This window comes from Otolemur garnettii, unplaced genomic scaffold (genome assembly GCF_000181295.1).
Source record: "Otolemur garnettii isolate 467f Iridium unplaced genomic scaffold, OtoGar3 scaffold00014, whole genome shotgun sequence".
NCBI classification, from domain to species: Eukaryota; Metazoa; Chordata; class Mammalia; order Primates; family Galagidae; genus Otolemur; species Otolemur garnettii.
In genome coordinates, this window is record NW_003852409.1 from 4,424,705 (window position 1) to 4,438,028 (window position 13,324).

At 40.7% G+C, this 13,324-nt stretch overlaps 1 protein-coding gene across 3 annotated transcripts in view; it reads left to right on the forward strand.

Moving 5' to 3' along the window:
- The window catches only part of NR4A3 (nuclear receptor subfamily 4 group A member 3), a 40,868-nt gene extending 28,122 nt beyond the window's left edge, over positions 1 to 12,746 (forward strand). For 2 of the 3 annotated variants that reach the window (XM_012802356.1, XM_023510534.1), the window contains exon 7: positions 11,346 to 11,593. In XM_012802356.1, the coding sequence (XP_012657810.1) occupies positions 11,346 to 11,593 (248 nt within the window). Of the gene's footprint in view, positions 1 to 11,345 lie in introns of all 3 variants that reach the window. The other variant, XM_003785168.1, reaches the window with a different exon arrangement.
- Positions 12,747 to 13,324: the final 578 nt, after the last annotated feature.

Sequence of the window (13,324 nt, forward strand, 5' to 3'; positions counted from 1 at the left end):
AAAGGAAATGGTGCACGTGCAGTTATGAATCAGACACCAGTTTGTTTCCTCAGCATTCCAATCAGAACCTGACTTCCTCCCGATCTTTTGTCCTGGATGAGAAACTCACTTCTTTAGGTGGGGCTATCAGAGATTTCCAAGAGAGCAATTACCAAAAACCAAGGCAGTCCCAAAGAGTATGGATTCCATGTGGAGGATTTCCAAATGGCATACTGGAGCACCTAAAGAAAATAAGCACATTTAGGGCACAAGCATATCAATCACTCCAGCAGGACTGTGATGAAACTGACTCCAAGCCTTCCTTGCAACTAAAGCTCTGCAGCTCAATTTCAGAACCAGTTAGCTCTTCCTAGGACCGTTAAACATTCAAAACTAGAAACTGTGGAGTTTAGCTCATCTTAAAATTACAAAAAATAAAATCTAGAACCAGCCTTGGCTTTCTATAAAAATAAAAAGCCATTATGTTGCCACATCCTAGAGATAAGGGTGTCGAGTCTAGTTCTAGTTCTAGTTCATCAGCAAATGTTCACTTACCCAGGCACCATACTCCATGTCACTGGGTTTTCAGAGAAGATAACACGTATCCCTGGTGGAGACAGACATGCAAGATACTGCATGTAATGTAGAGCGATAAGGTGTTGAGTGGAGACATGGAAGTGGATTCGAAGTACCCAGGGGCAGCAAGACAGCAGGTGGGGGTGGTCTTCTTACAGGAAATCACAGGAGCTGGTGCTTCATAAAACTAGAGCATATCCCCAGGCTTAAATGAAAAGAGTGAGAGTTTAGGCATAGATAAAAATTTGTCAAAGCCATGAAAATATGACTATCATAAGTTTCAAGGAAATGACAAAAAAATAGAGTGATGAGAATTGCAACTGGTCTGATAGGTAAGAGTAGGGCAGGGGCTGAGGAGCCTTCCATACCTAGGTGAGGGGGTAGAGTTTATCTTGAGAGCAGTGGGTCTCCACAGACAGTTCTGCTCAAAGAAGCACAATGGCCAGGCTTCCATTCTAGAAAGATCTATACTGGTTTGAGCATAAATTAGAGTGGGAAAGAAACTAAGATGAAAGAGGTATGAGGGCTGTGGTTCAGAGGAGAGCCTGCCCCGAACACTACATCTTTGTTTGTTTTACCCTTAAGTGGAAATTAATAGATAACTAGGAGACCAGGACATGTGCCCAGCGGGCCCAACCTAGAGAGACTAAGCAGTTCAGTGCAAAGAATAGAGCAGGATTTAAGAGGAGGGTGGTGGCAAACCTCTCCCTAAGCCCTATTTGTCTGTGCCCTATAGTTACAGCTGTTCGGCCTGTTGCCCATTTATGTGGATATTTGCTGGGGAAGGAAGCAGTCTGGCATGACAGAAATAGCATGAAGTTTAAAACCTAGCATCCGAGGATTCTAATGTCCAAGTCCTATATTTAACAAGTACGTGCTACTGAGTAATGTGTTTCATCTCTCCGAACCTCAGTTTCCCCATCTGTAAAATGGGGATAAACACTTCTGTTTCATGGGGTAGTGGTGAGGATTATAGGAAATGAGGTCGATGATGTAGCCAAACTGGATTTGGAATAGACACAAAATTCACCTACATTCCCTCTTGGATTATGATGACAGAAACTCCCTCAAATTAGGCATATGCTTGCCCTTTCCTCCTGGGAACCCTGGATAGTCTAAAATCAAACTCAGTAGCATGAAGAAACAGGTGGTGGCTTCAGAAGGCAGGATGTTTAGTGACTATCTCCTTGGACACCTGAGAGAGAGTATTAAAGGAGGACCATGATAATAAAGTAATTAAGCCACACTTACCTGGCATTTAAAATGAGCCAGGAGCTTTACAGTGGTGGTGTCCTCTACCCTCATTCAGTTCCTGCCCTCATTCCTGCCAGCCTGTGCAGAGCAGATTGTTAGAGGTGCTGTGGTTATAACCCACAAGATGAGCCTCCTCTCGTTGTTGGACTTCACAGCACTCTCCTTGTGATTTGCTGGTTGAAAGGGAGTTTGAAATGTGTGAAAACATCAGGAAATGGCAAAAAAGGTGATGTCTGAGAAACAGTGTGCACTGTTTAGATACTAATTTTCATTTGAATCTGGGCTCTTATAGATCTTGACTTTTGAACAAGCTCCATTGCTCATAAAAGGTGATTGTAGAATATCAGCTGGGCTATTTGCCTTAGAAGATTTATTCCAAAATTGTGTGTCTTAAACTACAGGGAGGAACTCATGAAATATAAATGGGATCTTAGAAGTTTAACCAGTTTTGCTTGCTGGAGAAGTGTTAAGAATCTGAACAATATTGGTGGTTTGCACAAACATAAGGTTTTCTTTTTTTTTTTTTCCTAATTCTTTTTTCTTCTTTTCTTTCCTTTCTCTGTGTCCCATTATAAAAATCTAGGTGGTGAAGTGGGGCAGGAAATGGTTTCTTTCAGATCACTCCCCTTTCCTACAGTAAATGGGGAGTTCCCCACAGTAGTGGCTTTCAGTGGTTTTAGGTCTCCAGTTTATCTGCCCTAACCAGTGCATTTTGCTGGTGCCACATCTCTGAAAATGCTTTGCTTCTGATGGGACACCAGTCAGTTGATATCCGGTCACCGTTAATTATGTTTAATGAGTCTTTCAAACATAAAGTTGGCTTGGAATTGCTACTTTATAAATATCCATTCATTAAGTAAGGAGGACCTACTATGTGTCAGGCATTGCGACAGTCTCTGGGGATTCGAAGATGAGCCAGGCATGAATTCTGCTGTCACAAAGTATGTAGGAAGTCATGTGTGAGTATGATATGATGAACTTGATATATGGTGGTTAATGTTTAGGTCCTTAAAAGAGACCAATTTGATGTGGGATAAGTGCAGATTATTGCTAACTTGGGGGTGAAGAAAGCTGGTCATGAATGACTTCCCAAAGAGGTAGCATCTGGACGTAGGAAGATGTCTGGACAAAGGACATTCCAGATCAAGGAAACAGAATAGCAAGCACATGGCAATGGAACATCTCAGCATACTTTGGAGGGAGATGCGTATTTGTTCACATATATGATCCACATAGAAGAAAGAGAAAAATTAAGCATGCAGGCTGTTACAGTCAGTGACTCTATGTCCTGACATGTTCATGAGAGAGATGATAAGAGGAACCCACCGTGGGTCATGGTTTCTCTACCTCTGGTGAGTGCTAAGAGCATGTCCTGTGCTTTGGCTTAAAGGCTTTTCAGGGATAAAACTGATTCTATATGCTATTTACTTTATGGACTGATAGTATGATTTAACCGCAGTGCAGAATGCATTTCCCATATAGTAATAGGGAAAAGAAGATTGCAAAGGTAGTGTTGAACCAGATGATGGAGGGAATCTTGAGTGCCCAGATGCCATTTTGTGCGTCACTACATTAAAAGAATGTTCCCCATAGCTTTCTTTTTCCTACTCAGGTCTTCTGTCAGATGAGAAAAAGACTCTTTTCTCTTCTGTCTCTAGTCTTTTTCCAAGTCTTCTTAAAACATGTGCTGTAGTAGACTGAGGAGAATGAAGGAGGGTGGAACCAGCAAGACAAGAAAGCAGTGAAACTGACATGGCACAGCCAGACAGGTGGCTGACCTTGCCACATCCTCCACCACCTATCTTTCCAGAGTTCCCCTGCTCAGGCTGAATGGGTTACCTGGTTATCCTGTCTTTGTATTAAATATAGCCATTTGGCTATGTTTCAGGGAAAACTAAGTATAAATCCTGGCAGGGAAAAGTAGTTAGAAACAAAAGGGCGGGCAGTGTCATAGGATTTGGAGACTGAGGATCTGAGTTCAAGTCTTCACCCTGCAGTTTGCTATCTGTGCAATCTGATCAGGCAAGTTCTTTGCCTTCTCTGGGTCTCAGTTTTCTCTTTTCTTACAGGGATAATGATGTCTATTTGCAGGTTTCTTACAAAGATTGAATGAGTTAATATGTACTTTGCAGGAAAAACAAATGTCAAACAAATCTTCATTATTATCCTAAATATTATTTGTTTTACATGCTTCTAGAAAGAGCCAGATGTTCTAAGAAACCATACAATTTTTCATACATCCCTACAATTGCATATATACCTTTATTAAGGAATTTCTTTGTATCTTTCTCTGCCAACTAGACTGTGGGTTTCTTGAGGGAGAATCTTATTTATCTTTCACTTTAGCATTTACAAGTGTCTGGCACATGGCAAAGATTCATGAATAGGTTAATTTGAGAATCAGAAAGTCTTCCAAACTAGACAAAAATAAATTATTTTTAGCCTACCATCATTATTAGAAAACAGTCTGAGTTCTTGACAATTGCCTTATTTCAATTCACATTAATTCAGTACACATTTATTGAACATCTACTGTGTGTAAGGGACAATAATCCCTTACCTTCAAAGAGTCTGTGATTTCATTGGAAAGAGAGACAAACACATACTCTAAAAATCAGAGGCAATCAGACTGAAAAGCTTATTACAGTCTCCACCTGGGCTGCTAGCTGGCTTGTGGCTTCCTGACCAGTGTAGGCGCAATGTCTTTGGGAGTGCCCATCAGTAAGGGAAGTTAGACATGACCTAAGAGACAGCAGAAAAAGAAGTGGAGTGCAGAGCGGGACATCCTGTGAGTTTGTTGGTGGTTGACTTACACACACATTTCTCTCCAGGAGCCTGCGTCTCTTACCCCATTGGCTGGAACTATATTGTTGTCACTGAGTTAGCCTGTGACCTAAAACCTGCTCAAAAAGAGGAGTTGCTTTTCCTTGGTAGAGCTCCTGAATGCTACTGTCATCCCTTTCTTCCTCCCTTGCTCCCTGCCATGAGAAGACAATTTGACATTTCTTATATGGACCCAAGAGGGAGGACTATATATTGGATGGCAAAATTTAACTCCATCAAGAAAAACTTTCTCATAGACAGTTTGAAATTGGAATAAGCTGCCCTGGGGCATGAGGTTTTCAAACAGAGACTGTGTGTCTCTGAGTTAAGCACTTTATGGGCACCAGGAGTGATTAGAACAAAGCTTTCACGTGCGTACACATCTCTGCGCATCTGGTTAAACTGCAGATCCTGATTAGGTAGCTCTGAGGCAGCAACTGAGATTCTGCATTTCTTTTTTCCTTTTTTTTGAGACAGAGTCTCACTCTGTTGCTGTGGCATCATCCTAGCTCACAGCAATGTCATTCTCCTGGGTTCAAGCGATCCTCCTACCTCAACCTCCTGAGTAGCTGAGACCACAAGCATGTGCCACTGTGTCCATCTAATTTTTCTGTTTATAGCAGACGCAGGCTCTCGCCCTGACTTATGTTAGTCTCAAACTCCTGGAGACTCTGCAGTTCTTAGAGGCTTGTAAGTGATGTTGATACTGCAGATCCAGGGCCCACACCTTAAGTAGCAAGGGGAGAAGGAACCTATTAGTAATCAGGATTCTCTGAGATTAAGAACTACCAATTTGAATACTTGGTGCTAGGCACTGTGCCAAGGGCTTTACACATGTTATTTTGTTTAAGGTTGTTTAATAAGTAAATTTGAAAATACCTGGAATGGATTACAACAGATATGGGAAGCAGGGAGATCTGTCAAGAGCTATTAAAACAATCTAGGTAGCAGATACTGAAGATCTGGTCCAGAGGCAGTGAGTATGGAGAGAAGAAGATAGATGTAGGGAACTTCAGAGATAATAACTGAAGTTCTTGCAACAGATTCAATATGATGGGCTGGGGGAAGGAACAGTTAAGAGATGTTTATGAGAGTGATGGAGAAGACTGACATCATTAACAGAAAAACTCAGAGAAGGGTCTTATTTGAAGAGGAAGGTAATGAGTTGAGTTTTTGATGTAGAGGATACTTGCAAATATTTATTAAGTGCTTATTATATGCTGGGCATTGTTCTTAATATTTTACGTGCATTAACTCATTTACTTCTCATAACAACCTATAAGACAGGTACCATTATTACCCCTATTTTACAAATGTGGAAATAGGCCCCTAATCACCCTACTAATATATGGTAGGGTTGTTGTTAGCTTCTTAATAACTCCCACCTGTGTATTAATTCTAAGCAATCTATACTCTTAGTATTTATTTAATCATATTTTATAGGTCCTTGATCCTCCATTTATATATTTATTTAACAGGTATTTGTTGGGTGTCTCCTATGTACTGGGGTTGGTGCTGGAGATCCAATGTCCCTCCTCCCATGGAGCTTACATTTAATGGGAGAGGCAGGCGAGCATCCCATAAATATTTGATTTCAAACTGGTATGTCCTGTGAAAGGTAGAGTGCCATAGGAAGAACATGATCTAGCCTGTGACTAAAAAGGGAAGCTTCCTTGGAGAAATATTTGATCTGAGATCTAAAGGATGAGTAGATCTTAGCCAGACGGGGATGGAAAAACATGAATACAGACCTAAACATCACTGTTGTTTCATTCCATCAGTTTCTCCCTTTCCCCACCTCCCCTCTGCTCCTCCCCTCTGTCTCCCCTCCTCTGTCTCCCTTCCACTTGCCTTCAGCAGAAGTCTATGGAATGGGTAGTCAAAATACACAGGAATCCAACAGCATCTTCTGATGTTAACACCACACACCGGTTAGGGGGACGCTCTGTTGTCTGTTGGCTTTGTTCACTACTCTAACCCCAGTGCTATAGCACTACTTGCCATGGAAAGGCACTCAATAAATATTTGTTGAAAGAAGTGATTGATCAGTTAGATAATTGGGTACATAGAAAGTAGGAGGGAGTTATAGGAAGGCTAGTTCATCTTAGGATGATGCTTTCTAACAATTAGAGACATTCGGATTTGGAAGGCAGCCTGGTATAATAGAAATACCTCTGAACTTGGAATGAAAGAAATTAGCCACTTACTAATTCTGACTGTGGGCAAGTTACTTAACCCTCTCAGTCTTCACCTTCTTATCTATTAATTGAAGATCATCTTTGTTCTGTCTAATTTACAGGGTTGTTGTGAGAATGAGATAAAATAATCTAAGTAAAAGAGCATAATAGAAAATGCCATTTAATATGTTTTTTATTATCAGAGTAAACTAGTTAACTCCCAGTCTAGCTGGTGCCTGACACATTTTCTGTAGTAACTTGTGGAGAGTCTTTTCTCAGGTGGAAATTTGAACTAAATGACTCGAGTCTCTTCCAATTTACATAAACAGTGATTATGACGTATACATCTTCTACTTAACTCTTTCTGGAAATTGTATTTTCAAGTTTGGAATATAATGTTGCCTGACTTAAAATACCGAAGTATTGGGTAAAAATTATGTAGATCGACATGCAAGAAATACCAAGAAGCTTATTTTGTTTAATAGTGGACAAAGACCTTCACCTAAAATCTTCTGTGTCTAATTCTCTAGGAAGGGAGGTGACCCAAATGTCTGATTCTCCCCAGAATTTATGAACTCTCTCTATATCAGCTCCGCAGCCATGTTTACCAAGCCGCAAGAAGAAAGGAGATCCCTTTAGCGAAAATGTCAGTGATTGGGTTTTAAGGAATTTCAAATTACCAGGAAGGTCCCAGACACTTAGTGACTCCCTAGTGATTTGAAAGTCTTGCTGGCTGCTGGCAGTAGTTTGCATGGAGACTGAATTTTATCTCCGCTCTTTTGAAAACGTAAAGAAGCTACAAATCCAGCGGCTGTTGAAAACAACAAAGCAGGGTTGAGGTGCCTTTGGCTTCTAACAGGAGTGTCTCTGAATTCCTCAAGGAATTCCAGGCCTAGAGTTGATCCAGCTGGCAGGAGGTATCGATCTCCACTTGAATTCACTGAATAAATAATGGTTGCCATAGTTATTGAGCAGTCACAACTGGTTGGAGAGCAGGGAAAACTCCACGGCACCTTCTGTGAGTTTGGCCCTGAGAAAGTCTGGTTACAAGGTTCTGCAGTCAGCCCCCTCCCCAGATCCAGCCAACACACTGTTCACTTTATCCTAATAATGAATATGAAGTCTCAATTATTATGTAAGATATGAGACACTGAAAGGAAGGGAAAGCTTGGATCAATGGCTTGGTATTCTGTTCTGAGAAAAGCGTTTCTCCCTAGGTTATAACTCTAATTGATACATCTCAGTATTAATAAATTTAGTATTACCACATTGATATTTGGTCATGTGAAACTAGTAGAGGGCTCCACAAAGGACCCACTCTACCTTGTACTATTTTCACCTCATTATACAAACAGCACTAACCTGGAAGTTTTAAAAGAAAGGACAAAAGTTATCCAACAAGCCCTTAAGTATTTTCACTTTTTGTTTCCTTTAACCCTTCTTGAGATGCAGAAATAATTTTTGAATAGATGTAATCACATCTCAGATATGATTTAATATTCTCCTCCTCATTTAATGTTGTAAATATTTTCCATGTTGTTTCACAGCCTTTATTATTTGTCCTTTTTGATATATTATAACCTTCCACTATATAGATGTACCATCACTTACTTAAATGTTGCCCTCGTCTTCAACTCTTTATCTTTTTCCAATTTTCGTTTGTTTGTTTTTGTTTTGAGTGGGATTTGGGGGGGAGGGGAAGTAATATACCAAATGTCTCCATGCGTACAGTTTTATTCTTCTGTTAAATTTTTCCTTTGGATAAATTCCCAAGAGTGGGATTACTTGTCAGAGGCTATGAATGTTTTATAGCTCTTGAAATTTACTGCCAAATTTGCAGCCTGCTTTTTGCTTTTGGAGGAAAAATAAAACTTTAGGTGGAACACCAGCGCAGGCAGAATTTCTCTTAAAGTTCACTCTTGGGTGCGTCTTCTGAGACTAAAGCACAGGGACTATGTATTTAGTAAAGATAAGCCCTAGGAGACAGGTTTGCACCTGGGCTGATGAGCTAATAGTTTCCTGGGGAAAGCAAAAACATACACTGCAAAGCCTGGGAATTAGGAGCCTTTCCTGCCTTTTGTTAGACATGGTAGTTACCAACCACTACCAAGTATCAGGCATTGTCCTCGGCCTGACCATCCCATGAGTACTGTGCAGTTGGCAGAACATTTTTCCATAACATCGTCTTGGTTTAGCCTTGCAACGTCCCATGGAAGTGGGTTTTATTATAATCATGCTTTTTATATTAATTTGTTGTATAATATTGAAGATAGGAAGAATACAACAAAGAAGTGTGTATCTGCCCCTGCAGTAATCCCCATTTTCCTATGAAAACACTGAACCTTAGAGTTATTAGAGTACCTGGCTAGTAAGTGACAGAACCAGAACTGGAACTCAGGTCGAACTCCAAGTCCAGTGCCCTTTTCCCTAAAGACTGTTAACATTGGGATGAGACATCTGCAAGTTGCAATCCACTGAGATGCTGCTGGCAATTTTCATGGTTGTACTATAATATAATTATAACACATCTGAGCCAAATGGGACCTTAGAGTTCATTAGATCCAACATCCTCTTTTACAGAGCCCTAGAGAGAACTTGCTGAAGTTCTTATACAGTAAGCTGAACTAAGGACAATATAGATTTCCTGGATCCCAGGCCTCTTTTATTTGGGACAAGAAAAGAGAAAAATGTCTAGATAATTTTTTTGCTTCCTTGATTGTCTTTTGCTTCAAGGAAATAATTTTTCTAACAAAAATATCCCCATCTAAAAAGAATAAATTTAATAAAAATTAGAAACAAATGCTTGATTTCTCATTAGAAGGACGTCTTCTATCTCTTGAGTGTCATGATTTTGCAAGTAAATGTACTGAGAGGGAAAAAGTTTGAAATAACCCAGGCCAACCTTTTCCCTTAGAAAAGAAGGTTGAATGTCTAAATGCTGAGGAAAAGCAAAGTGATCCGTATGGGAGGTCAGGATCCTTTCTCCTTATGGGGAGATGCAGCATTGCTCTGAAACAAGAGGCCAGAATCTGCCTCAGACGATTGGATTCAATTCCAGCTCTATTTTGGAGACAAAGTCTCACTCTGTTGCCCAGACTATAGCGTAGTACTATAGTCATAGGTCCCTGCAAACTTGAACTCCCAGGTTTAAGTGATCTTCCCTCCTCAGCCTCCAGAGTAGCTAGGATAATAGGCATGTGGCACTATGCCTGGCTAATTTTTAATTGTTTTTATAGAGATGGGGTCTCTCTATGTTGCCCAGGACGGTCTTGAACTCCTGGCCTTAAGCAATGCCTCCTGCCTTGGTCTCCCAAAGTGCTGGGATTATAGACATGAGGCACTGCACCAGCCCAAATACCAGCTTTTAGCAGCTATGTGAGTTTGGAAAAAATCATTTATCCTTATACATAAAATAGATTATAATATTGAACATGGGGATCATTTTATATATTGTGTTATAAAATATAAGCTACTGGTATTCATTCCTTCGTATGTTATAAAATGCCTGCTCCACATCTTCTGGGCCTCCTCCCCTTCTCTTTGGCTTTTCCATCTCCACAGCAGGAGGATGTGGAGTTTGTACAGAGTGCCAGGTGTAGTCAATAGGTGTTTCAAAGGGGGGGAAACAAGGAAAAGAAAAGCTGGATTCGTCTCAATGCTGGTTAGCTTGAAAACACAAGAATGCACTTTATATTGGGTCTTGCTGGGCAGCCCTTGCATTAGCGAACAGAACTTCCAGCCTCCCCATCTCCCTCAAGTGAGTCTATCAAGACAGGAACCTTAATTCAGTTGCTTGGATGTGTTTCCATGTCATTTTGAAAATGAGTTGCCTTCTGAAAGGGCTTAGTGAGGGCTTAGTAGGATAATGGGCACAAAATAATAACCACCCTACCATTCATTCAGTGCAGCTAGGTGCCAGGAACTGTGCTTTCACTTGTGTTATCTGCCTAAGTTGGCTCTCCCAGAAACCCTGAACAAGGTATGATCATTCTCTTCATCTCAAAGGAAATTGGGGCTCAGAGGTTAAGAGACTTACTCAGGAGCACATAGCAAGTAAGTGGCAGAACTAGGATCTAAACCCTGGTGTTGTTTGATAGCAGCAGCCATGAACTACCTCTAAGAGGGAGAGCACTTTGTTGTTGCTGTTTTGAGACGGAGTCTCACCTTGTCACTCTTGGTAGGGTGCCATGCATCATAGCTCACAGCAACCTCTGTGGGCTCAAGTAATTCTCTTGCCTCAGCCTCCTGACTAGCTGAGACTACAGGCGCCTACCACAACATCCAGCTAGTTTTAGAGATAGGGTATCACTCTGGCTGAGGCTGGTCTTGAACTCCAGGCCTCAAGCAATCCACCCACCTCAGCCTCCCAGAGTGGTAGGATTACAAGTGTGAGCCACTGCACCCAGTCTGGGGAGGGTACTTTGATTGTAAGAAGCCATCCCAACTGGCAGAACAAGACATAAACCTCAACTAGGGGTTCGAAGTGTCTTGAAGTTTGTATGCCTCCTAAGCTCGCCCTTTTCTATCCCTCTGCAGAACGACATGGGTTAAAAGAACCAAAGAGAGTGGAGGAGCTATGCAACAAGATCACAAGCAGCTTAAAAGACCATCAGAATAAAGGACAAGCTCTGGAGCCCACCGAGCCCAAGGTCCTGGGTGCCCTGGTGGAACTGAGGAAGATCTGCACCCTGGGCCTCCAGCGCATCTTCTACCTGAAGCTGGAAGACTTGGTGTCTCCACCTTCCATCATTGACAAGCTCTTCCTAGACACCCTACCCTTCTAACCAGGAGCGGTCCAGACAGGGAGCCCCTCATCTGCTAGCACCTGCTTGCCAAGCAGCTAAGGAGGGGTCTGGACACCTAGCATTTCCTGTCCTTCCTTAAGAGAAAAAGCAGCTCCTGTAGAAAATGAAGACTTTTTTTTCTGGCTCTTTTCCTTACAACCTAAAGCCAGAAATCTTTGCGGAGTATTGTGTTGGGGTTGTGTTTTATATTTAGCTTCTGGGGGTGTGGGGTGGTAGGAAGGTATAGTTCGTGAGGGTTTTCTAATTGCTAACAAAGCACTTTTGGACAATGCTATCCCAGCAGGAAAAAAAAAAAGGATAATTTAACTGTTTTAAAAGTCTTTCTGGGGAATACAATTATAGTTGCTTTGTACTTAAAAACAAGAACAGCCAAGGGTTGTTCGCCAGGGTGGGATGTGTCTTAAGATTGATCCCCTTAAAATATGCTTCCTGTATCAAAGGTACATATGTGGTGCAAACAAGGCAGAAATTCCCTTTTCTTAATTTCTCTCTTCCTTTATTTTAATAAATGGCAAAAGATGGAGGATTACCTACAAATCAGACATAGCAAAACAATAATGGCCGTTCGCTTCCATATACAAGTGCAATTTTTAAAAGTGTTGTCTTAGTCTTGTTTATTAACTCCTTTATTTTATATGGAAATAAAAAGGAGGCAGTCATGTTAGCATACGGACACATGCTAATTTTCCTAGCAGAAGCTTGGGTCACCTGCCCTGTACAACCCTTCTGAGCTATGGCCTCTCCAAGACTTTTAGGCCATTCTTGATGGAACCAGATCCCTGCCTTGACTGTCCAGCTGTCCTGAAGGGGAATCAGATTAATAAATGGATTAAATATAACCGTTTTGGTTGTATTCTATCAACCCCACCAAGAGTCCCCTAAACTTGCTTCAGTTGTAGCAAATGACTGATAAATTCTTTCAGAAGCCCCAGGAATGTTTGGTAAGTCAGTCAAGTATTTGATTCCGAGATGAGAACATGCAAATACATAGGAACTGGGTCGTACAGGGTAAGCACCAGGGATAGTAAGGATTTTTCTATATATAATTTTAATTTTTGTTATTGGTTAAAGAGACAATTCTGGAAAGCAAGTCTTTTAAAAAATAGTATGGATGTGAGTACTAGAAAGGATTAGTGGGCTGCGTTTCAACATTCCGTGTTCGTACTCCCTTTTGTATGTTTATACCGTTGATGCCATAATATGATGAGATGATTTGTTGCATAGTGTCCTTATTTGTATAAACATTTGTATGCACGTTATATTGTAATAGCTTTGCCTGTATTTATTGCAAGACCACCAGCTCCTGGAAGCTGAATTACAGAGTAATTAAATGGGGTGTTCACAGTGACTTGGGTACACCAATTAGAAATTAAACATATATATATATAAATATAGCAGGTTACATATATATTTATAAGGTGTCTTTTTATTAACCATTTGTACAATAAATGTCACTTCCCATGCCGTTATTTTATGGTTCATTTGCAGTGACTTTTAAGGCAGTACTGTTTAGCACTTTGATATTAAAATTTTGCTTATGTTTTGCTAAATTCGAATAATGTTTGAAGATTTTTAGGTCTAAAAGTCTTTATATTATATACTCTGTATCAAGTCAAAATATCTTTGGACATTTTGCTAAGAAACAAACTTTGAATGTCAAACTGATGCCACAGTAGTTTTTGTTAGCTTTAAATCATTTTTGCTTTAGTC